At 42.1% G+C, this 26,008-nt stretch overlaps 3 protein-coding genes across 20 annotated transcripts in view; 1 reads left to right on the top strand and 2 right to left on the bottom strand.

The window, feature by feature from the left end:
- DNMBP (dynamin binding protein) overlaps nucleotides 1-3,185 on the bottom strand; it is a 149,314-nt gene extending 146,129 nt beyond the window's left edge. For 6 of the 10 annotated variants that reach the window (XR_014253454.1, XM_082425076.1, XM_082425077.1 and 3 more), the window contains exon 1: nucleotides 1,104-3,184. The gene's annotated coding sequence lies outside the window, so the exon portion shown is untranslated. Of the gene's footprint in view, nucleotides 1-1,103 lie in introns of all 10 variants that reach the window. The other 4 variants (XM_082425066.1, XM_082425074.1, XM_082425075.1 and 1 more) reach the window with 3 other exon arrangements.
- The window catches only part of ABCC2 (ATP binding cassette subfamily C member 2), a 291,675-nt gene that overhangs the window by 198,226 nt on the left and 67,441 nt on the right, over nucleotides 1-26,008 (top strand). The window lies entirely within an intron of this gene.
- CPN1 (carboxypeptidase N subunit 1) overlaps nucleotides 8,790-26,008 on the bottom strand; it is a 60,726-nt gene continuing 43,507 nt past the window's right edge. For all 9 annotated transcript variants that reach the window (XM_082425287.1, XM_082425291.1, XM_082425294.1 and 6 more), the window contains 4 exons: nucleotides 19,080-19,198; nucleotides 13,925-16,157; nucleotides 10,706-13,358; nucleotides 8,790-10,124 (listed from right to left, as the gene is read on the bottom strand). In XM_082425287.1, the coding sequence (XP_082281413.1) occupies nucleotides 15,999-16,157; nucleotides 19,080-19,198 (278 nt within the window). In that variant the 3' untranslated portion in view covers nucleotides 8,790-10,124; nucleotides 10,706-13,358; nucleotides 13,925-15,998. The remainder of the gene's footprint in view (nucleotides 10,125-10,705; nucleotides 13,359-13,924; nucleotides 16,158-19,079; nucleotides 19,199-26,008) is intronic.

Below are 26,008 nucleotides of genomic sequence, written 5' to 3'. Positions count from 1 at the left end.
CACTATGCACCACGCAGAATTTTCTAAAAACATGTTTTCTCAAAACTTTGTGTCGTTGACACAATGAGTGACATATGTTTCAAATTAACACGTAAAAATCAGGGAACTTTGGAGATGGAAGGTAGTCTTAGAGGTCCTTTGATTCAATAATTTAGAGAAAAACAGGTGCTGGGGATAAACTAACTTGCTCATCACCTGGAATCTATTCTATGTTACAAGAGTAATAAACGCAGCACCAACTCTAAGAAACCACACCTGTATGCTGGCAGGTACTTCACTTTTCAGTATACAACTACAGATTAATCAGTTCTGTAACTTCAGCTATACAAACACGTGAAGCTAAACTATGCTCAAACGCTAAATATTAGTGCTACCACTGGTTTGCCACATACCACAGCATCAGTGATTATGAAAAGTATTTCAACACAAAACGCTCATATTACTATAAAAGAATTACTGTAAAAATAGACCTAAAGGCAAGTTATCAATTACAGAATAATGTTGTGAGTGCCCTTCATTATTATATCAATATAAATGAGACAGACAATAAAGGATAATGAGATTCCATTTAAAGTGGGGTTTTTTTCATTTAAAATTTAACTCTATACACCAAGCATTCCCCACAGCACCTAATTTCCAGCAGACCTGGCCTGTATGTAACCCCAATATTCCCTTATTCAACTAACAGCACTGACACCCTTTTCAAGGTTAAATACTCTGAGAAATTGATGCCTGCGGCAGGAATGCAGGTGTACAAAACTCCACCATAACCAAACTTGCATCTCTAGCCAAACAGGTCTTACTCTTGCTTCGGTAAGCCATTCCCTGCTTGTCTCCCTGACACAGAATCACGGACTCCTATTCCGACTCAAATGTGACTGTGCAAGCCAGAAGAATCTCTTCATCTGTTAAATAAGGGGGCTGGACTAATGCTGGATTCTTTTCCAGCTTTCAAATTCCGCCTCATTGCCGGAGCGGCAGGGTGGTGAAGTGAAAAGAGCCCTGGGCTTGCCTGACACCATTTAAAAAGCCCACGTCTGCATCCCTCGGACTGCCGGCCACCCGGCCTCCAACTCCCCGGCACCTCCCTGGGCCCGACTGACCTGGACCGGAGAACTCCGACGAGGGCCCGGCGCCCTGCTGCCCCTCGGGGGCTCCCGGCCGGGGCAGCGGCCGCGGCGGAGCAGGGGCGGCGCAGGCCTGGCCGCCCGGCGCGTTCCTCGGGGCGCGGGTCCCTTCCGCCCGCCGTCCCCGGACAGCGACCCCGGGCTCCCCGCCCGGCCTCGCCCGGCCCCTGACCTGCTCTCCGCCGCCTGGCGGTCCCTTGGCGCGGCGGGCAGCTACGGCCGCCTGTCCCAGGCCCGCTGTCACCTCCGCCCCTGGAAGCGGCGGGCGGGTCAATCCTGCGTGACTCAGCGTGGCGGCCCCGCCTCCGGCCTCCCGCCCAAGCTTCCGCCTCGCGCGGCCCGTGCGGCCCGGGGGCGCCACGCTCCTTCCCCGCGCGCCCACCCCCTCAGGCGCCCGCCCCGCTCTCGCACTCCCTGACGGCCGGCCTGGCTGCGCCCGCCCCATTACGTCAGAGGGGGCGGTGCCCCAGGACCTCCATTCGGGGAAACTGAGGCACCGGGAGGCGCGGTGCCGACCCTGCTAGGGCAGCTCGAGCGTCGGCTGCTCGCGGAGCGTTCAGTTCTACGTGCGGCTCCCGCTGATCGAAAGCTCCTTTCCTCCCTTGCTGATCCCTCACCCGCCGCACTCCCCCTCCAACCTAGAAAAGGGTCAAATCCCATTTAGAGAAGCCGCATTCAGTTCCTGCCTGTGGTGCGGTCCTCTGTGCTGCCCGGAGGCAGTTTCCTTCATCCCCTCACAAATACTCGGCGTTCACTTCGGTCTGTTCATTTTTTTCTGAGGAAAGTCTCTCAGGACACCTTTGAGAATTTAAGAGCAAGGAACAGCAGAATGCAAGAACTAGGCAGGGCTGAGAGCACGCTTTTAACTCGTTCGTGAATCCTCGCGGGATTCCTTTTGTGTATTAATGGCCTCAAAGTCACACTGCTTGGTTTGTAGCTTGAATTTCTGTGCCTAGTTTCTGGGCTCTACCTGGGGGATGCTGAAGAAGATGCAACAAGTCTGTCACTGTGAACGTATAACAGATAAACCTCTACAGATGGTCCCCACCTAAAATTGTTGGACTTAAGATTTTTCCACTTTACAATGCTGAGAAAATCGTAGGCATTCAGGAGGAACCACAGTAGAATTTTGAATTTCAATCTTTTCCCGGGCTGGCGATATGCTCTAGGATACCCTTTCCTGATGCTGGGCAGCGACAGTGAGGCAGCTCCCAGTCAGCCACAGGATCAGGAGGGCAAACCACCGATACACTTGCAGCCGTTCTGTACTCGTACAACCATTCTGGGTTTCACTTTCAGGACAGTATTCAATAAATTACATGAGATAACCAATGCATTATTGTAGAATAGGCTTTGTGTTAGATGATTTTGCCCAACTGTAGGTTAATGTAAGTGTTCCGAGCACGTTTAAGGTAGGCTAGGCTATGATGTTGGGTAGGTTAGGTGTATTAAATGTATTTTCGACTTAGGATATTTTCAAATTACCATGGGTTTATCTGGACATAACCCCACTGTAAGTGCAGGAAGATCTGTAATTCAAATTTTTCATCAGCTGTTTCTCCTTTCTAGTGTTGTGTGTGTGTGTGTTAAAATACATGTAACATAAAGTTTATCATTTTAAACGTTTTTAAGTGTATTGTTCTATGGCATTAAGTACATTCACGTTACATCACCACCATCCATCTCCAGAACTTTTTCATCTTCCCAAACTGAAACTGTAGTCATTCAACGTTAACTCCTCATTCCTCTCTCCTCCCGGTCCCTGACAACCACCGTTCTGCTTTCTGTCTCTATTAATTTGACTACTCCAGGTACCTCTTGTAAGTGGAATCATACAGTGTTTGTCTTTTGGGTTTTCTGTTTGTTTGTTTGTTCGTTTTTGCCATGCAGCGCGGCTTGGGGGATCTTAGTTCCCTGACCAGGGATCGAACCCCCGGCCCTTGGCAGTGAAAGCCTGGAGTCCTAACCACTGGACTGCCAGGGAATTCCCAGTGTTTGTCTTTTGTGATTGGCTTATTTCACTTTGCATAGGTCCACAAGTTTCATCCACATTATAGCATGTGTCAGAATTTCCTTCCTTTTTAAGGTGGAATAATATTACCTTGTATGCATATACCACATTTTGTTTATACATTCATCTGTCAATGGATGTTTTCCATCCAACGTTTGCTTCTACCTTTTGGCCATTATGAATAATGCTTCTGTGAACATGGGTGTACAAATATCTGTTTGAATCCCTGCATTCAGTTCTTTTGTGTATATACCCAGAAATGGAATGGCTGGGTCACATGATAATTCTATGCTTCATTTTTTTAGGAAATGCCATACTGTTTTCCTCCTTTGCTTTTTGATGCATGTGCACATTGTGGGCAGAAAACTTTCTAGTAAAATATCAATATTCTGGATTTCGACAAAATTGTCAGCAAATGCTTCATTTGCCTGTAAGACAGTGACTTTTCTTCTCTCAGTAATAAGTAATTAACATTACAAATCCATTGCCTTTATTTTTGAAGATATTGTTCCTATTCAGTTAACTACAATTTTGTTTGTGTTCTGAGGATATATTTTTCTAATGGTCTTTGGACAGAGTCAAGTATGCCACATGAGGGAAGAGGGGTAAATTGGGTAATTGGGATTGACATATACACACTACTATATATAAAATAGATAACTAAAAAGGACGTACTTTATAGCACAGGGAAATCTACTCAGTGCTCTGTAATGGCCTATATGGGAAAAGAATCTAAGAAAGAGTGGATAAATGTATACGTATAACTGATTCACTTTGCTGTACACCTGAAACTAACAGAACATTGTAAATCAACTATACTCCAATAAAAAAAATTTTTTAAAGTATGCCACATGAAAGCAAAATGAAATTAAAATCAAGCATTTCATTTAAAAAAGAAAACAACGGGGAATTCCCTGATGGTCCAGTGGTTAGGACTCCACACTTCCACTGCCAGGAGACTGGGTTCGATCCCTGGTCAGGGAACCAAGATCCTGCAAGCCGTGCAGCACAGCCACAAAAAAAGAAAAGAAAAGAAAACAACTTTGGATGTCTTAATGTACACCCAGCCCGACTGGGACCTGTTTCTTTTACCTAAAAGAGTCAGTTTCAGAATGATCTGATTACTGAATCTAAATCTTTGGAAGTGGGTTCTTTGGTGAGTACACTAAAGTTTAAGAACCACTGCCCTAGGGCATCGAGAAGATTCTGAATCATCAAAGGCAAAATAATATTCTTTCACTCATCAACAAAGATTTACAATGCAGCATTTGCAATGCAACAAGCATCATGCTGGATGTTTGGGATTCAGCCTGACAAAGACAACCAATAAGCACCCTGCTCTCATGGAGCTCACATTCTAGAGTGGGGTAACAGACAATAGATAAATAAACAAATGGTAAGCCAAATAATTACAGGGTATGGTAAATGCTGTGAAGGAAATAACCCAGATGATATGATAAATTAGATCGTAGAGAATTAAATCCTAATGCCCTAGGCATCCACTGTATGTAATGATTTAACGTCTCTCCCATGCAAGGGAAATGGTACAAGTTATACACAGTCCTTGAGAGGAGTACAGAATCACTGTGTTCTGTGGTTTAGATGAGGATCTGGTCTGATAAGGGCCAAAGTAAGAAGTGGAAACCTTCTTTGAATATAGTGGTTGGTGGTCAGGGAAGTCTCTGGGGACATAACGTTTACTTGAGACCAAAATGATGAGAAGGAATCAGCCGTGTAAAGAGCTGAGGAAGTACATTTCCGGTGGGAGAAACTGAAGGTGCAAAGCCCTGAAGTAGAAAACAACTTGCTCAGTTTCACAACAGAAGAGAAGGCTGTGTGAGAAAGAAAGCAAGCACTATGGGATGAAATTATAAAACAAACAAGGGTGAAGATCATCCTGAGCCTGATGGGCCATGATAAGGAGTTTGAATTTCATTTTAAGTCAATGTATTGATACATTATAAAATATCCTCAATTGAAGGGACTGAAATGAAAAGGATCAAAAGAGGTAAATGTATGTGGAACTTCTTTAGCAATAATAATAGTATCTGCATGTGCAATATTAAAAAGTTTGCATGTGCAATATTAAAATAGTATCTGCATGTGCAATATTAAAAAGTTTTTTCCCCTGGATAATCCTCAATAAACCAAAATCAATTCCTGTGCATTTTGATTAATCTCATTGATCAAAATTATTTAGGCGTGTCATCCTTTGATCCCATGTCTGAACCTAAATCCAGCGTGTTAGGACACACTCAAGTATCCATCGCTGTTATGATGGACTGCGTCACTAACAGTGTCCATGGCTTTGCCGCAAATCAAAGGCAACTCCCCAAGGTTTCCCTCTGGAACAACTTAGTGGTAGAATATAGAAGGCATAGGTTTAGTCTTCTATGTCAGAGAAAGAAGAGATAGCACTTGGAAACACTAATAACTATGCATTAAAATGGTGCCAGAATGCACCGGGACAGAAAGGAAAGGACTCTAGTTGAGTGGAGGAAGGAAGGCTAGGGGAAGTCTGGTGCTCTCTTGGGGAAGGGAGGAGTCCAGGGTGATTTTTGAGAGAGGGTATCTGTCTAGTGGACTTGCGCTGAGGCAAGGCCAGCTCCTAGAAGAAGACAATGGAAGCCATTTGGTTCCATTTAGGAATAGACCCCAGTTGGCAAAAGTAAAGCCAATTCCCGTTTTGTAAGGAAGTTCTGAATTCAATAAAAGGACTGTATCATGTTTATCTTACGGGTTGTTCTTATATGTTAATATAGTGTTTCCTAGGGGCTTCTTCTCTTCCTATCTGCTTGCAGAAGCTTGAAATTAGTTTAATGAGGAACAGGAAATTCTTTCATAATTAGAAGTAAAAATCAAACTGGCAAACAAACAAATCTACCTTAAAATGCTAATGCCTAGTTGAGGTAATATTTTGGAAAAAACTCATTCTCTTGTGTATCCATCAAAATATATTTAAGTGACACTATCAGATCTCTTCCTATTTCCATGAGGACACAAGAAAAAAAGAAGATATTTGGGAATCTGGAAGGAGATAGGGGAAGGAAAGAAAAGGGAAGCTGAAATACTGAAGACAAGTTTATAGTAAATGTTTATTGAGAGCTAGCCTTATGTTAAGAACTTACCATATATTATCTTTTTTCTTTTTTTTTTAAGATTCTTTTTTGATGTGGACCATTTTTTAAAGTCTTTATTGAATTTGTTACAATATTGCCTCTGTTTTGTTTTGGTTTTTTGGCCTCGAGGCATGTGTGATCTTAGCTCCCCAACCAGGGATCGAACCCACACCCCCTGCATTGGAAGGCGAAGTCTTAACCACTGGACCGCCAGGGAAGTCCCTATCTTTTTTCTTTTATTAATCAGAAAAAAAGTTATTACCCCAAGAAACAGAACCTGGGTTCCCCCATTTGAATAGAATCAATAATTCTTGAAAAGTAATTTATAAACCGTCTTTCTTTCCCAGGTTGTCTACAATAATGAAGAAAGATAATCAAGGTCATCATTTCCTTCTCCAAATAATATTGGTTGTTTTTTCTTAGCACGTATCATGACAACAACCCAGCAAGTAATTGTTATCTTTAGCTTATAAATGAGGAACTGAGGCTCCCTGGGGTTAAACAGCTGGCCTAGTGCTTTCCACACTTCCCATACTTTAGTCATTCCTATACCACTTTTTGCCATAATCTTGCACTCTCAGAAAACATCACAATAGTTCTTGACTAAATGGCACACCACCTTTCTAATTTTTAAAATATTTTTATTTAAATTTACTCACTTTGTTTTTTAAGGGAAATTTTGTACCACTCCCATAAACGCAAAACCAGTATATAGATTGAAATTAATAGGAGGTAATCTTTAAAACAAATACAGTGAAAACAAAATGGTTACTTTTTAAAATGTTTTTAGTTCTTTTATTTATTTATTTTTAATTAATTAATTTAATTTATTTATTTTTGGCTGCATTGGGTCTTCGTTGCTGCACACAGGCTTTCTCTAGTTGCGGCTAGCGGGGGCTACTCTTCATTGCAGTGCGTGGGCTTCTCACTGCGGTGGCTTCTTTTGTTGCAGAGCATGGACTTTAGGCTCGCAGGCTTCAGTAGTTGTGGCACACGGGCTCAGTAGTTGTGGCGCACAGGCTTAGCTACTCCACAGCATGTGGGATCTTCACAGACCAGGGCTCGAACCCGTGTCCCCTGCATTGGCAGGGGGATTCTTAACCACTGCGCCACCAGGGAAGCCCCAAAATGGTTATTAAATTCTAATTCTGAGCTTGAGGGCTACTCTCCATTTGTTAAAAAAAAATGAAACTAGTCAGTGTTAGAAAGTTAGAACCAAAGAGAAACTTTCTCCTTGATATATTCAGAAAGATCTAAAGAAATTGTTAAAAGAATAACTTTCTAAGTAATTTATTGCTTGATCAGAACATCAAGCAAAATTGGCTCATGCACCACTTGAATTGTCCTAAAGAATATTTTGAATACTACTTGTGATTCTTTACCCATATTTTGGGAAATACCGGATTTGCCCAAGATAACAGAGCTCGTAAATGACAAAGCTAGGATTCAAACCACCATCTGCCAAAGTCTTTCCACTGTGCAATGTGGGCTCCCCACTCAGAGAGTTTCAGAACTTTTCTCTGAACCGGCCGTGTTTTTCTTCTCTTGGCAATGTTTTATCCTGGTGCATCCATGAGACTTAGTGACATCATGACCTTCAGTGTCCTTCCCGAAAATGTTCTGGGAACTATAAATCACACTCCAGAGGAGGGCTGACTCTTGTGTGGCCTGGTGGAACTGTGCTCTTTTGATATGACACTGTGCTTCTTTAACACAGTCTGGGAATGTATTACCTGCTTAAGGAGCTGGACCGCATAGCTGTCTCTTATTGAACTGTGGTCAAGTTCATGTCCCTCCTACCCCCACCTCCTACATGATATATATCTGTTTGAAATTAGTGTAAAGTGTTTCACATAAAGGAGTCATCCAACTTCAAGCTGTACTAAGTCAGGTCTATATTAGCCAAGCAAAGTAAGGCACTAATGAGGACTATGATTCAGTCCTTTGACTGGGCTGATCTCAGTCGCTTCACACACTGTTGTAAAAAGTGTCCACCTCTCCCTCTCCTCACATTAGCTGGGTTCATCGAAGGCAGAGACTAGTGGATTTATCCTTGTATCCTATTGCCTAGCAAAGTGCCTGGCACATAGGTGTGTCTGATAAATGTTTGTTGAATGACTGAGTTCACTTGAGTTAAAGTCATAGTAAAATTATAATAGTGCTTGATTTTAATAAAATTGTAATGTTCTTTTGTTGTTATTGTCCATAACCATCCATTCTTCTTTTTTTTTTAATTTTTTTTTTTTTTAAATTTATTTATTTATGGCTGTGTTGGGTCTTCGTTTCTGTGCGAGGGCTTTCTCTGGTTGCGGCAAGTGGGGGCCACTCTTCATCGCGGCGCGCGGGCCTCTCACTATCGCGGTCTCTCTTGTTGTGGAGCACAGGCTCCAGACGCGCAGGCTCAGTGATTGTGGCTCACGGGCTTAGTTGCTCCGCGGCATGTGGGATCCTCCCGGACCAGGGCTCAAACCCGTGTCCCCTGCATTGGCAGGCGGACTCTCAACCACTGCGCCACCAGGGAAGCCCCCATCCATTCTTCTTTATTTGGTAACAGTGTTTTGTTTTTTTTAAAAGACGGGAACCAACTCTCCTACACTGGCTTCCCATACCCACCCTCCGCCTTCTGGGAGTGGGCATACAACCCCAGACTGACCAATCAGTCACCATGATGGTTTTTGGGACAGACATGTCACCCAATTTGTGCTCTTGAGAGTCAGGCCCAAGAATCAATAGTTTGTTGCTAGGCTGGTAGAATACAAGCTTGAAGCTGCTATGGGTCATCTAGTCCTGCAAGGGAGCACCTGTGTGAGAAGGCAGTCACCACTGAAGACAATGAAATCAAGAAGTGGAGAAAGATTCCAGCCCACATAACTGGGGCACCTGGATCCAGCCATGTCTGAAAACCCTTCATATAAATTTTTAGTTATTTGAACCACTCACGGTCCCATCTTTAAACTACTGGTTCAGAAGTGCTCGTCTGAGATGAAATGTTTACTGTCCCCCAGCAAAATGAGAAAAATAATTTCATTGATAACACTTTTTAATTCTGAGATTATATCTTTCTAATTTTTGGCATTAGAGTGTTTATGAATTGATGGTGATGGTAGATTACAATTGTATTTTTCTAATAGTCCTTAATAGAAAGTTAGTCTAAAATAGAAAGTTAGCAGACCCTTTATCTATCCCTCTGTCTTAGTCTGCTCCAGCTGCTATAACAAATTACCAGAGACTGGGTAGCTCAAACAACAAACACTTATTTCTCACAGTTCTGGAGGCTGGGAAGACTGAGATCAGGATGCCAAGCATGGCCAGGTTCTGGTGAAGACCTGCTTCCTGGCTTGGAGATGGCCTTCCTGTAGCCTCATGTGGCAGAGAGAGTGAAAGTGCTAGCTCTCTTCCTCTTCTTATAAGGACACCAGTGCCATCATGGGGGCTTCCCTCTCGTGACCTACTTACTTTCCAAAGTTTCCATCTCCAAATACCATCACATTAAGGCTTCAATGTATGAATTTGGGGGGGACACAAACATTCGGTCCATAGCACCTTCCATTAAAGAAATTTCTTTTTAATCTGTCTGTGAAATAAGTCTGCTATAAACTACAGTGTATGTAAAATACTATATTTGTATATACAAAAAATAATAAAGTTGTGATCCTTTTATTTCTCAGTTTATTTGTACTTCAACTGAGTCCAGAAAGGATTTAAGGAAATTCACTCGACTCCTTTGATCTAATGCCCAGGATGGACTCTTCATTCCAAAGGCCTCATGTGAGACAATCTGAAAGGAAGTCAAAGAGGCCTTTCCTCCCTCCTCCTGTGGGGTAGGCATGGATCCAAGTGATGGTTTTATCTGTCTGCTCCCTGGGGCTGCGCAATAAGAAGCGATGTGTCAGCAGAAATAGGCACCACCCCTGAAGGCTTCTCCTTAGCTGCTGGTCACCCATCTGGCAATGGCTCCAGGTCCCTTGCTTCTAGGTGAAGCCACATCCCACATGCAGCAGGGCCCTTGATGGGGTGAGGGCAAAGGTGCAGGGAATGTGTGGGAAGTGAAGAGAATGAAGGTAGGAGAGGGAAAGATCCATGAGGGGAAGGGGTGAGGGCAAAGGTGCAGGGAATGTGTGGGAAGTGAAGAGAATGAAGGTAGGAGAGGGAAAGATCCATGAGGGGAAGGGGCGTGGGCAGGAACCGTAAGTGCAGAGGGGAGGAATAAGAGAAAGTGAGAGGGGAAAAAGCCTTTATACATAGTGGAATTTAACTTTTGGGAGGAGGGAGAGAAGTGATGTTTGCTTAGGCATTTGCCCAGGAGGAATGTTTACTCAGGCTTAATAGCCAGAATGAAGTTAGTGTTAAAGTTGAAGTGAAGTAATATGCTAGGCAGGAGGTGGGCATGACGGAGTGTTGGTACAGGGTATGTGTTGGGAGTGTGTGTATTAGACAAATCATCGTACCACATATGTGAAGATGATGCTCTAGACACATGAACTTTGACTTCTCCCGTTCTGATGGCAGATTTGTCCCAAGCCAGTGTGTTCCACTTTCTCAGTCCTTGTTTTTGAGATGGCTGGTCTTGTTAGGGGCGTTCTCTGTGGTCATGGAAAAAATGAATCTTATTGGCTCACTTATGACTAGACTAAATGTGGTTTGGATGCTATGCTGTGTCTTGGACCTATGCTGGGTTAGGCTTCTAGCATGTTAGATCATAGACTGGGAAGCTAAACACACACACACACACACACACACACACACACACACACACACACACACACACACACACATCCTTAGACCCAGGAGATGCAGCTGCTCGAAACAGCCAGGCTCTTTCCTGCTGCAGGGTCCTTGGCCTTGCTACTCCTTCTGCCTGTACCTTTCATTCCTATTCTTTGTAAGCCTTCATTTTTCTTATCCTTTGTATCTCAGCCCAAATATCACCTCTTCAGAGAAGTCTTCCCTAACCATCCTATTTCAAATAGATCCCCTGGCATTTCCTCTCTCAGTACCACTTCTCAGCTAGTAATTCTTTTAATGTATTTGTTTAACGAACTTGTTTTATTCTTTGTCTCTCCCTCAAACCCTCAGAATCCAAATAGGTAGGAACCTTGTCTCTCTGGTTTACCACCATCTCCCTGACTCTTAACACAGATAACACAGGGTCTGATTCATAAAAGGACTCAACTATCTGTCAAACGAATGAACTGCCCTGAATCCATATCTTGGGTCTTTCTCAGATAAAAACTTGACACCACTGTATTGGGATCTTTTTGTTTTAGAATAAAATTTCCAACTGTGAGAAATTATGTTTGGCTATTTAAGAGGGCTCCCGCTCCTGCTTTTCCTTCAAAGTGTCCTGAAGGTGGATAGAAGAGTTTAGGATGTTACACACTGTTTATTGATTTTGGCTCGTTGGGAAGGGCAGAAGAGCCTCCATCTAAAGAAGAGTTCTGTCTACAGAGTCTCTGGACATGCTTTACATTTTCTCTTGCTTTAGTATTTGTGCCAGTGGTACATCTCCACAATCTAGTAACAAACAATTTGGTGCAAATAATGGGAACTATTGTAAGCAAGAAACTACAGTTATCCAAAGGCTGAAGTCCCTGCTGTCAGAGACATGTACTCTTGAACTCTTGACTATACCAGCCGTCTTATTTAAGAAGAGTTGTATGGTTTTGTTTTTCCCTGTTCTTTGTTTCACATACATTCTATATGAGGTAGAAGCATGGCAGCCATACCACTCCGTAGGGTGATCACAATTGGTTATTTATATTTTATTGGTTTATATCCTAATTTACAAAACAACTTGAGATAGTTTATATATTAGTTTTCTATTACTGTGTAACAACTTAGCATAAATGTAGAGGCTTCAAATGGCATGAATGTATTACCCCCCGGTTTCTACTGGTCAGGGGTCTGGACATGTTTTAGCTGGATCCCCTGCTGCCGTCTCACAAGGCTGCACCCAAATGTGGGCTCAAGCTGATTCAAATGGTTGACACAATCCATTTCCTTGTGGTGTATAATTGTGTCCCCATTTTCTTGCCAGCTGTTGCCTGGCACCACTCACATCTCCTAGGGGCTGCTTCTCTTCACAGGCAGTTCACAACCTATCTGTCTGCTTTCTTCCACCCAGGCCTGGGAGAGAAACTCTCTGCTTATAAAAGGCTGGTCTGTTTAGGTTAGGTCCACCCAAGATAATCTCCTGTTTGATTAACTCAGAACCAGCTGGCTTGGAACCTTGATCACATCTGCAAAATCCTCTTGCCATATAGTGGAACATAAGTAGGGGAGTGATATTTTATCACAGTCACATCCACCTGCAAGGGGAGGGATTATACAAGGGCAGGGGTCATGGGGACTCATTTTAGAATTCTGCCTACCATGGTTTATAATAATAATTTTTAAAATGCATGCTCAAAACTATGCTAGATAAAAGAAGAAAAACAGTAAAAGAGGAGAGGAGGAGGAAAAAATGTGAAAATAATCCTGGAATCATTCACTCAACAAATATGTTTGCTGTGTTTATATATACCAGGCACTGTTCTGAGTGCTGGGCAGAGTAAAATGAAAAGGTAAGGTAGTCACAGCTTACCAGAGTAGAAACTTCTTCAGGCACCAGTACCAGGTCCAACAGTCATTCGGTATCATCCTGTCTGAAAATTGGAAATTCTCCTATCTAGTCACATGAGGAAAATCACTGTGTCAAAAAAATTTTCAATCTGGAAGGAAAAGTGCTAGGAAGAATACAGAACAAACAAAGACCTTCCAGCACATGAGATTTAAAAAAAAAAAAAAAAAAATAGAGAGACAGAATAGGCTGGGTTCAGCTCCTCGGGATCTGCCTCACCTCCAAACTCCCCTTTGCACCCCTAAGTCCATGATGTCCCTGTCAGCCTCACTGGTTTACAATCGACTAGTCTGATGAGTGATAATACTCTGAGGAGGGTCCAGGGCAGGAGCTGCCTTCCCCTCCCTACTGATTTATGAGAGTCTCACCTTTAATTCCAAGTGAAGGTAGATATTATCTCCATTTTTTTTTCCAGATGAGTAACCATGATTCAGAGAAGGTAAGTTACTTGTTCAAGGTCAGGCAGCAAATAAGGAGCAGAGCTAGGATTAAAACTCAGGTCTGTCAGCGTCCAAAATCCATGCCCTTAACTACAGTATTCTACCCCTTTGGGAAACATTACTATCTAGGCTGGCATTTTGTGCGGAAGACTTCCTCTTTAAAATAAGATCCTAGATATAGAATAGAAAGGCTCCTGGCCAGGAAAATGCTGGACTCAAAGTTGGAGGACATTCCTTCTTGTCCCCTGAATCCTGCCCTGTCTCTCCCCCATCAGCTCTGATTTCACATCCTTCCTCCATATTGAGAAATTTTCGTACAGTCATGGCCAGACCCTGTATTTTCCATATAATATTCTGTCTGTATTATCACCTCCTGCTTAAGTGAATTTTACTCAGGATAGTCTTTAAGGTTTGGTGGAAAACCTGCATCTCCTTTAGTGCTTAAAATCCTCAGGATGGCAGGCCGGGAGTGTCTGAATGAGAAGGCTGCAAATCTTGAAGAGGGCAGTGAAGCCATCGGGGGCTGACAGGAAGCCCTGTGGGTAACTCATGAGTTGCCTGGTGGTCCCCACCCCTGTTGCCCAGCCCCAGTTTGGGCCACTTCTCACCTGGCTCTCAGCAGCCTCCTCGCTGAGTTGGCCTTGCCGCTGCTGCAGCCAGCTCTTGAGGCTGCAGCCAGGGTGATGGCTCTAAATGTGATTCTGCTGCTCCCCTCAGTGGAACCCTCCAGCGGCTCCTTGTTCTTCTCAGGATAAAGTCCAAGCTCTGTAATATGGTTCAAAGGTCCTGCACGGTCTGGCCCCTCCCCACCCCACTGGCCTCTCTGGGCACGTCACTCACTCCCCCTGTGCTGAATTTCTTGCAGCTCCCCAAAGGCCGCCCTCTCCCAAGCCTCCAGCCCTCGGTACTTGCAGTCCCCTCAACCTAACTCTTGCTCCCCCATTTCTCTCCCCCTGGCCAACGCCTATTTATCTGACCTTATTACATCTCACCATAGACTTCACGAACTCTGAGGTGCCTTTCCTGATCTTCCCAAGACTAAGGTAGGGCCCTTCGCACAGTCTCCCCATCCCCCCGCCCCAGAGTTCACTGCATCACAGCAATTATCACAAGGCAATGTAATGACCTATTTGTCTTCCCAACTAGGTCACGGCAGCCCTGAGATAATGAGCTGTATCTTATTTCTCTTTGTATTCTCTGCATTTATTGAGTGCAGGACTCAATAAATGTCCCCTGCATGAATGAATGAATAAATGAATAAATAAAAGCATACGGTTGGGCCAGAGAAAGCACTGTGACCATACTTTGCAAACACCAGCTCTGTTAAATGGCTATGTACGAGGGAAGGTGAAATCAAAGTAAATGATATTCAGACAATCTGGAAAAATCGAGTGCATATGGCAACCTCAGGCACAAAGTCTCACTGAATTGAAAAGAGCCCTCTCAAGTAGCTCCTTCTTTCTAACAATAAGAAGGGAACCAAGGGATATGGGATTAAAATTGGGAAGAAAGAAAACATCACCTGAGGAGAGAATTTCCTTTTTAAATGGGAAAAGATATATTTTTCTTCTGTTTCCCTTTTAACCGCAGATTGAGAGATTGCTCAAGTAACAAAAATAAATCATGTGTTAATCCTAATCTTGAATGGCCTCCTACAGAGGGTGGATTGTCACAGCTAGAGCACCTCTTGTTTTCTGGTGGGTGTGGGAATACTTGTTGAGAGCAGCTACTTTGCTCAATGTTAGGAAAGGTCTGGGTGAGTTAGAGGCTGGGGAGCCAGGGGGGGAGGCTGACAAGGTGGGGGGAGGTGGGGCAAATTGGGGGAAATGGAGCTTGCCCTGTCTCACGGAGGCTGAGCCCTGAAATGGGTGATGATGGGTAAAGAACCCCCAGCAAGCCCTGGGGACAGGGTACTTGGGAACCCCAGCAGGCCCAGTGGGGGTTTATGAACTTGCCTGATGTGTGATGAAAGACTACACATGCCTTCAAAATCTTCAGTGACATCTACTTTGCTTAATAACACTTTTAGTACAAATGGGTTCGTTCTGGAGAACTCAGTGGGGTGGAGAGTGCTGTGTATCCCTGGCACAGCGTCAGGACACAGTCATTCCACAGGGGCATCTGCATTACACTTATACGCCCAGAAAATGTTTGAAAGATGCATATTGTTTAAAATGCCCATGTATGAAGCAGCGGGACTAGGTGTTGTGTGTGTGAAATCCTTTTCTTAATAAGAAACTATTGGCTCTTGTTGAAACAGTCCTCTGGGATTTCAGAAGAATTGGTCACCTGGTCTTGCTATGTAATGATGGATCATTTCAACCTTTCAACCATTCATCCAGAAACCTTCACTGGGTATTTACTGTGTGGCAGGCTCTCTGCTAGACTCTAGAGATAGTGACTAACCAGCCAGAACCAGCCTCTGGACACAGCGTAGACTGGCATAGAGCTTTCTGGACCTAAACCATACCCTCAGAATCGGAAAATCTTACTGAACACCACTGCATGTATGTACTGCTGCATCAGAGGGTTTACCCCTGGAACAGATGGAGACCATTCTGAATTGTTCTGAATATGTTTATATTTAAATATGTCTCAGATAATAAAATAGAAAGAATGCTTCATCTGGTGTGAGAGCGGGAACAAAGCCTTTCTAAAGTGTTGCCCCGGGCACTGTGGATTTCAGGCAGGGACTCTCTGGGACTGTTTCATCATCATTTCTTTTTTCCTAGCTGCCCGGGGCTGCACTTTCTTTGGTAAGACTCTGCCTCTATGCCCTGAGTTGGGGCCTCTCCTCTTAGGGGCTGCTGGAGGGGTGCTTCTCTTGAGTTGGAAATTAACCTGGAAAAAAGAAAAAGAAGCTAGGCGAGCACAGGAATCAGTTTTCCATTTCCAGGATTGAAATTGGCGAAGACCAGTTTGGACCTTGTTTTACCATGGTTCTGGGTTCTGAGGACAAGGGACCAAGGAGAATATCACAGCAACCACCCAGAACAGCATTGATGGTGTCATACAGGCTTGGCTAATACTCCCGTCAAAGTGGCACATAATCACTGGTGATACATAGGGTATATCGACATGAACTTAATATACATTTATTTATTTGTAATAGAAAAAATTATATCTACACCTCAAACCATGATTTTACCGATACTGTTGTTCAGCGCAAGAACTAAGATTGATGGTGCCACAATAATCCCCTTTACGCTGACTCTGTGAATCATAGGCGTTGTGCTCAGGAATGCCAAAGAATGCCTCAGACCTTCAGAACTAACCTTTCTGTCATAATTGTTTGGAAATAGAGATAGTAGAGATGATATAGATTGTTAGTATGGATTCTTAAATTCCCAGTGTCCATGTGCATTAATGTACTGTTTCCAGCAGTACGCTGAAACTTCCCTTCTGGCCATGCACACAGAGGTAAAGATGCTTCTGGCTGACAAGTGTGGGATGTGCTGGCTGTGCAGAAGCCACAGGGCTGCCCCAGGAAGGAAGAGGCGAGGGCGTGGCACAGTGTTCTGACCACACTCCCCAGAGCCATCCTTGGCTTTCAGGCCCCCACACTCCCCAGAGCCATCCTTGGCTTTCAGGCCCCGGGAACAGTGTGAGCTGCTGAAACCAGCGGGGAGTTGGAAAACATGTGACAGACAGACCTCTTCACGGGGTTATTTCTTGCCCCTTTCACAACAGACCACAGCCAGCTTTTCTGCTAGCTCTCCCAAAGCGGGAGAAATCAGAGCCAATTGCACTGCAGCAGTACTATTTCCTATATAGTAGTATAAGGATCGAGGAAATGAAAGAAAGAAAGAGAGAGAGAGAAAGAGAGTGAGAGAGAGAGAGAGAGAGAGAGACAACAAAATGAGGGGAGGACAGAGGAAATTAAAGGAGCGGGACATCTGGAAGGCAGTGGGGAAAGCCAAGGGGAAAACACTGGACTCTCGGAGATACTTTAAAGCGTTTTAATTGCAGCACGAAAACCCTCTAGTAAATGATCTTTTTTCTTTTCTCTTCCCTCAACCAAATGGATCTCTGCTTTAGAATGGGAAAAGACTCAGCTGGGATCAATAAAAGTATTCTTAGTTGTGACTGTATCTGAGAATTGTATCCAAAAGACAGATTTTCCCGCCTCTGAGTTATATTTGATACAATGATGGGTTATGTTAATTAATTTAAAGGCTATATGACAAAGGAGATGAGATCTTTTGAAGCAGAATTTGTTACTTAAGAGGATTTGTCCTTGTTTGAATTTGTAATTGAACAGACTTGCATGTAGTGCAAGACTTCTGTAAGCAGCTGCGTAACAGTCATTTGATTTTAGGGTAGATGAGGAGCAGGGGGATAACAAGAAAAAAGGGAAAGAGGATGCATTGGTAGGGAAATTGGGACCAGGTAACTGGCTGCCAGGGAAGAGTTACTCTTTGCTTCCTGCATCTGCAAGTAGAAGTCGTTTATATCCTGCAGGAGATGGGAGTGGAGGGGAAAGGGGGAACTGTCTAGAAATTTCAGAGGAATTTTCAAAGGATTTAAGGAGCTCTTGACCTTGATCCTTGTGTTAAAATAAGGGGTTACGAACATAGGTTGTGAGCTTAGAACGAGGCCCTGTAACAGACTGGCTAAGAAGGCAGTCCTGAAAGCCCCACAGAGGCTGGAATCATGGCTCCCACTTACTCACTGTGTGGTACTGGACAAGTTACTTATGTTCTCTAAGCTTCACTTTCCTCAGCCACAAATGGGGATATGTAGATCTACCTTACAGGGTTGTTATGAAGGTTAAATGAGATAATTCTGGAAAGCTCTCAGATAATGTCTGACACATAGTGGCTGTTCAATGAATAGTACCTTTAACTATTTGAAAAGGCAAGATACTTGACTGCACTGAGTTAACAGGGAAAGGGGAGGGAGGGTCTGCTAAGCTCTTGGGATGTATAGAGAAGGAACAGGACAGACTGAGGAGGGAAGACCTGACATGAGAAAAAGGTCCATAGAGGCTCATTAACCAGGATGGCATCATTACCTTTTCCTCATTTGAGAAACCAGAGGATTAGTGTCCATGATCTTTGAGCCTCTTTACCTCTGAGATCACGATCTAATACGACCAAAGCTAAAAAGGTTCAGGCTGTAGATCAAAAAAGTTCTTTGCTTCTCATCCTATCTATAAAATAAAGCCTTTTGGAGAGCTGAATACTGGAGAGAAGCTGGCTCTTTGCTGAGGTGAGTGGAAAGCAAGGCTGCCCGGGCACATGGGCACCAGAAGGGGGCAGAGTGCCATCTGGTGGTAGTCCTTGCTGACGGTGCAGAAGAACGTAAGCCTGTGTATCTGCGCAAGGTCTCTGGGATTTACGAACTAACATTTGTTGAGCACTTTCTACGTGTAAGTCACTGTACTAAAGGCTTTACATGCACTTTCTCATTTCAACCTCTTGTGAAGGAGGCACTATTATTACCAATTTACAGAGGAAGAAACAAAGTGAGAGCGATCAGGTAGCTTGTCCAAGATCTGTGGACAAATGAGCTGGATTTAGAATCAGGTAGTGTTTTAATCATTATACTATGTTAAACAGAACGAAAAGGAAAAACCAAAAAGAAGTGGGTAAGGTTGTAATAGGAGAATGACAGAAGAAAAATTAGCATATGAGAGCAATGAATTTTTTTTTTAGATGGTGAAAGAGGGAAGCTTGGCAAAGATTAGAACTATACAATCGATTATTTGTAACTCTGCATAAGTGATCTTTGTGGTGCTCTGTAAAGGTCAGCCTAACTCACCAGTTTGGGTTCCCCAGGACCCACGGTCACACTCACTGTCTCTGGGTCAAACTTGGGTGCTGTGGCAGTGACAGTGTAGGTACCTGGAAGCAGCAGCCGGAAGTAATCTCCATGGTCACCTAAAAGTCACAAGGATATAACTCAGCCTGCTGATGAGAAATCTGCCCCAGGTGAGGCCTTGATATGAAAAAATGATCTGAGGGTTTTAGCTGACCACAAGCTTGATTTTTCTTAATAGCATGATGAAACTGGTAAAGATCTAAAACAATCATAGGTTGTCATAACGTTGTAAGAGCATGGGCCTCAGCTCCTGGGAAGCAGAAGTTTCACTGTGCTCTGCACTGAGAGTACTGTGTTTAATTTTAGACCCTGTATTTTAAAACAAACTCATGTCCAGTAAAGGGTTACTAGGAGAAAGGCCGAAAGATTTATGAATGTTTTGCCTGGTAAAGAGACTAACGTGAAATCTCTGTTTCAATGTCTGAAAAGTCATTGTGAAGAAATGACATCTACTTAAAGAAATAATGGGGACGGAAGCAAAAACTTTTTTGACAAAATATGAGCTACCAGAAAAGAAATGGACTGCTTTATGAAATTGTGAGCAGAGACTGAATGAGGGGCTCTTGAAAAGCTACACAGTTGTGCAGTGCACAACCCGCACCAATGGACATGGTCTGGACAACCAGCTGTCAGTGGTGTTGTATGTGTGTAATCTTGTATTGAGTGGGGGTGCTCCACTAAAGATCTGAGTTTGAGAACCCTATTTCTAATATTTCTTCCACCACCATCAAAAGGGGAAAATAAAATGGAAAAGAGAGCCTGTTTCTCATGGCAGAGATGTAGCATTTTGGCTAATGACTTTACATCTCTTTAGAATAAATTATGACTGTGCCTTTAAAATTTCTTTTAATTGTACAGCAATGAATAATTGAAATAAATGCAATTAAGAATGAGACAGATAAATAATGAGGAAGTCTCTTCTCTGCCCCCTATTAAATGTAATTTACTGTAAAATTCTTTAGCAAAAGCAGTGTGTTTTAATACATATGTTGGATACTTTGTTATACCCTGGGGGCTGTCATTTTCTTTAATTAGGGGCTCACACCCCAGAGTGGTTAGCTAGCATTGTACCAGAAAGGCCCAATTCCAGATGCAGCTGTTGCAAGGGCTTCAGCTATCTTTATTTCTTAGCAACACTAGATGCTTTGCTAAGTAGCATAATGAATGTTAGCAATGAGTTTTTCTGTTACTGAAATGAGTAATTTGTCAATTTAGCATAATGGGTGTTGGAAGTGGACTCTTATTGGTGAAATTGGTGGTATTCAATGTATGTTGATTGGCTAGAATGAGACATTCCCCACCCTTCCATGAATAGGGTATAAGAATCTATGGGGGGGTCAGAGGGCAGACAGCAGAAGCAAGAAGAACTACAATCCTGCAGCCTGTGGAACAAAAACCACATTCACAGAAAGATAGACAAGATGAAAAGGCAGAGAGCTATGTACCAGATGAAGGAACAAGATAAAACCCCAGAAAAACAACGAAGTGAAGTGGAGATAGGCAACCTTCCAGAAAAAGAATTCAGAATATTGATAGTGAAGATGATCCAGGACCTCGGGAAAAGAATGGAGGCAAAGATCGAGAAGATGCAAGAGATGTTTAACAAAGACCTAGAAGAATTAAAGAACAAACAAACAGAGATGAACAATACAATAATTGAAATGAAAACTACACTAGAAGGAATCAATAGCAGGATAACTGAGGCAGAAGAACAGATAAGTGACATGGAAGACAGAATGGTGGAATTCACTGCTGTGGAACAGAATAAAGAAAAAAGAATGAAAAGAAATGAAGACAGCCTAACAGATCTCTGGGACAACATTAAACGCAGCAACATTCACATTATAGGGGTCCCAGAAGGAGAAGAGAGAGAGAAAGGACCGAGAAAATATTTGAAGAGATTATAGTCGAAAACTTCCCTAACATGGGAAAGGAAATAGCCACCCAAGTCCAGGAAGCGCAGAGAGTCCCATACAGGATAAACCCAAGGAGAAACATGCTGAGACACATAGTAATCAAACTGGCAAAAGTTAAAGACAAAGAAAAATTATTGAAAGCAACAAGGGAAAAACGACAAATAACATACAAGGGAATTCCCATAAGGTTAACAGCTGATTTCTCAGCAGAAACTCTACAAGTCAGAAGGGAGTGGCATGATATACTTAAAGTGATGAAAGGGAAGAACCTACAACCAAGATTACTCTACCCGGCAAGGATCTCATTCAGATTCAGTGGAGAAATCAAAAGCTTTACAGACAAGCAAAAGCTAAGAGAATTCAGCACCTCCAAACCAGCTCTACAACAAATGCTAAAGGAACTTTGCTAACTGGGAAAAACAAGAGAAGAAAAGGACCTACAAAAACAAACCCAAAACAATTAAGAAAATGGTCATAGGAACATACATATCGATAATTACCTTAAATGTGAATGGATTAAATGCTCCAACCAAAAGACACATGCTCGCTGAATGGATACAAAACCAAGACCCATATATATGCTGTCTACAAGAGACCCACTTCAGACCTAGGGACACATAAAGACTGAAAGCGAGGGGATGGAAAAAGATATTCCATGCAAATGGAAATCAAAAGAAAGCTGGAGTAGCTATACTCATATCAGATAAAATAGACTTTAAAATAAAGAATGTTACAAGAGACAAGGAAGGACACTACATAATGATCAAGGCATCAATCCAAAAAGAAGATATAACAATTATAAATATATATGCACCCAACATAGGAGCACCTCAATACATAAGGCAACTGCTAACAGCTATAAAAGAGGAAATCGACAGTAACACAATAATAGTGGGGGACTTTAACACCTCACTTACACCAATGCACAGATCATCCAAAATGAAAATAAATAAGGAAACAGAAGCTTTAAATGACACAATAGACCAGATAGATTGAATTGATATTTATAGGACATTCCATCCAAAAACAGCAGATTACACTTTCCTCTCAAGTGCGCATGGAACATTCTCCAGGATGGATCACGTCTTGGGTCACAAATCAAGCCTCAGGAAATTTAAGAAAATTGAAATTATATCAAGCATCTTTTCTGACCACAACGCTATGAGATTAGAAATGAATTACAGGGAAAGAAATATAAAAAAACACAAACACATGGAGGCTAAACAAGACATTACTAAATAACCAAGAGATCACTGAAGAAACCAAAGAGGAAATCAAAAAATACCTAGAGACAAATGACAATGAAAACACAACGATCCAAAACCTATGGGATGCAGCAAAAGCAGTTCTAAGAGGGAAGTTTATAGCTATACAAGCCTACCTCAAGAAACAAGAAAAATCTCAAATAAACAATCTAACCTTACACCTAAAGGAACTACAGAAACAAGAACAAACAAAACCCAAAGTTAGCAGAAGGAAAGAAATCATAAAGATCAGAGCGGAAATAAATGAAATAGAAACAAAGAAAACAATAGCAAAGATCAATAAAACTAAAAGCTGGTTGTCTGAGAAGATAAAAAAAATTGATAAACCATTATCCAGATTCAACAAGAAGAAGAGGGAGAGGACTCAAATCAATAAAATTAGAAATGAAAAAGGAGAAGTTACAACAGACACCGCAGAAATACAAAGCATCCTAAGAGACTACTACAAGCAACTCTATGCCAATAAAATGGACAACCTGGAAGAAAGGGACAAATTCTTAGAAAGGTATAACCTTCCAAGACTGAACCAGGAAGAAATAGAAAATATGAACAAATCAATCACAAGCAATGAAATCAAAACTGTGATTAAAAATCTTTCCACAAACAAAAGTCCAGGACCAGATGGCTTCACAGGTGAATTCTATCCAACATTTAGAGAAGAGCTAACACCCATCCTTCTCAAACTCTTCCAAAAAATTGCAGAGGAAGGAACGCTCCCTAACTCATTCTATGAGGCCACCATCACCCCAATACCAAAACCAGACAAAGATACTCCAAAAAAAGAAAATTACAGACCAATATCACTGATGAATATAGATGCAAAAATCCTCAACAAAATACTAGCAAACAGAATCCAACAACACATTAAAAGGATCATACACCATGATCAAGAGGGATTTATCCCAGGGATGCAAGGATTCTTCAATATATGCAAATCAATCAATATGATACACCATATTAACAAATTGAAGAAGAAAAACCATATGATCATGTCAATAGATGCAGAAAAAGCTTTTGACAAAATTCAACACCCATTTATGATAAAAACTCTCCAGAAAGTGGGCATAGAGGGAACCTACCTCAACATAGTAAAGGCCATATATGACAAAACCACAACAAACATCATTCTCCATGGTGAAAAACTGAAAGCATTTCCTCTAAGATCAGGAACAAGACAAGGATGTCCACTCTCACCACTATTTTTCAACATAGTTTTGGAAGTCCTAGCCACAGCAATCAGAGAAGAAAAAGAAATTAAAGGAATACAAATTGGAAAAGAAGAAGTAAAACTGTCACTGTTTGCAGATGACATGATACTATACATAGAGAATCCTAAAGATGCCACCAGAAAACTACTAGAGCTAATCAATGACTTTAGTAAAGTTGCAGGATACAAAATTAATGCACAGAAATCTCTTGCATTCCTATACACTAATGATGAAAAATCTGAAAGAGAAATTATGGGAACACTCCCATTTACCATTGCAACAAAAAGAATAAAATACCTAGGAATAAACCTACCTAGGGAGACAAAAGACCTGTATGCATAAAACTATAAGACACTGATGAAAGAAATTAAAGATGATACCAACAGGTGGAGAGATATACCATGTTCTTGGATTGGAAGAATCAATATTGTGAAAATGACTATACTACTCAAAGCAATCTACAGATTCAATGCAATCCCAATCAAATTACCAATGGCATTTTTTATGGAACTAGAACAAATCATCTTAAAATTTGTATGCAGACACAAAAGACCCCGAATAGCCAAAGCAGTCTTGAGGGAAAAAAACGGAGCTGGAGGAATCAGACTCCCTGACTTCAGACTATACTACAAAGCTACAGTAATCAAGACAATATGGTACTGGCACAAAAACAGAAATACAGATCAATGGAACAAGATAGAAAGCCCAGAGATAAATCCATGCACCTATGGTCAACTAATCTATGACAAAGGAGGCAAGGATATACAGTGGAGAAAAGACCATCTCTTCAATAAGTGGTGCTGGGAAAACTGGACAGCTACATGTAAAAGAATGAAATTAGAATACTCCCTAACACCATACACAAAAATAAACTCAAAATGGATTAGAGACCTAAATGTAAGACCAGACACTATAAAACTCTTAGAGGAAAACATAGGAAGAACACTCTTTGACATAAATCACAGCAAGATCTTTTTTTGATCCACCTCCTAGAGTAATGTAAATAAAAACAAAAATAAACAAATGGGACCTAATGAAACTTCAAAGCTTTTGCACAGCAAAGGAAACCATAAACAAGACGAAAAGACAACCCTCAGAATGGGAGAAAATATTTGCAAACGAATCAACAGACAAAGGATTAATCTCCAAAGTATATAAACAGCTCATGCAGCTCAATAGTAAAAAAACAAACAACCCAATCCAAAAATGGGCAGAAGACCTAAATAGACATTTCTCCAAAGAAGACATCCAGATGGCCAAGAAGCACATGAAAAGCCGTTCCACATCACTAATTATTGGAGAAATGCAAATCAAAACTACAATGAGGTATCACCTCACACCAGTTAGAATGGGCATCATCAGAAAATCTACAAACAACAAATGCTGGAGAGGGTGTGGAGAAACGGGAACCCTCTTGCACTGCTGGTGGGAATGTAAATTGATACAGCCACTATGGAGAACAGTATGGAGGTTCCTTAAAAAACTAAAAATAGAATTACCATATGATCCAGCAATCCCACTCCTGGGCATATACCCCGAGGAAACCATAATTCAAAAAGACACATGCACCCCAATGTTCACTGCAGCACCATTTACAATAGCCAGGTCATGGAAGCCACCTAAATGCCCATCGACAGACGAATGGCTAAAGAAGATGTGGTACATATATACAATGGAATATTACTCAGCCATAAAAAGGAACGAAATTGAGTCATTTGTTGAGACGTGGATGGATCTAGAGACTGTCATACAGAGTGAAGTACGTCAGAAAGAGTAAAACAAATATCGTATATTAACGCATATATGTGGAACCTAGAAAAATTGTACAGATGAACCAGTTTGCAGGGTAGAAATTGAGACACAGATGTAGAGAACAAACGTATGCACACCAAGGGGGGAAAGCGGCGGGGGGTGGGGGTTGGGGGTTGGGATGAATTGGGCGATTGGGATTGACATGTATACACTAATATGTATAAAATAGATAACTAATAAGAACCTGCTGTATAAAAAAATAAATAAAATAAAATTAAAAAAAAAAAGAATCTATGGGAATTCCCTGTTAGCACAGTGGTTAAGAATCCTCCTGCCAATGCAGGTGACACGGATTTGAGTCCTGGTCCAGGAAGATCCCACATGCCGCGGAGCAACTAACCTCGCAAGCCACAACTACTGAGCCCGTGTGCCAGAACTACTGCAGCCCACATGCCTGGAGCCTGCGCTCCGCAACAAAGAGAAGCCACCACAATGAGAAGCTCACGCACTGCAGCGAAGAGTAGCCACTGCTCGCCACAACTAGAGAAAGCCTGCGCACAGCAAGGAAGACCCAACACAGGCAAAAAATAATAATAGTAAAGAAAGAAAGAAAAGAAAGAAAGAAAGAAAGAGAGAGAGAGAGAGAGAGAGGGAGAGAGAGAGAGAGAAAGAGAGAAAGAAAGAAAGAAAGAAAGAAAGAAAGAAAGAAAGAAAGAAAGAAAGAAAGA

Source organism: Balaenoptera physalus (genome assembly GCF_965194825.1).
Source record: "Balaenoptera physalus genome assembly, chromosome: 14".
NCBI lineage: Eukaryota > Metazoa > Chordata > Mammalia > Artiodactyla > Balaenopteridae > Balaenoptera > Balaenoptera physalus.
The sequence above is the reverse complement of the archived record's forward strand: the minus strand, read 5'-3'. Positions and strand labels throughout refer to the sequence as shown.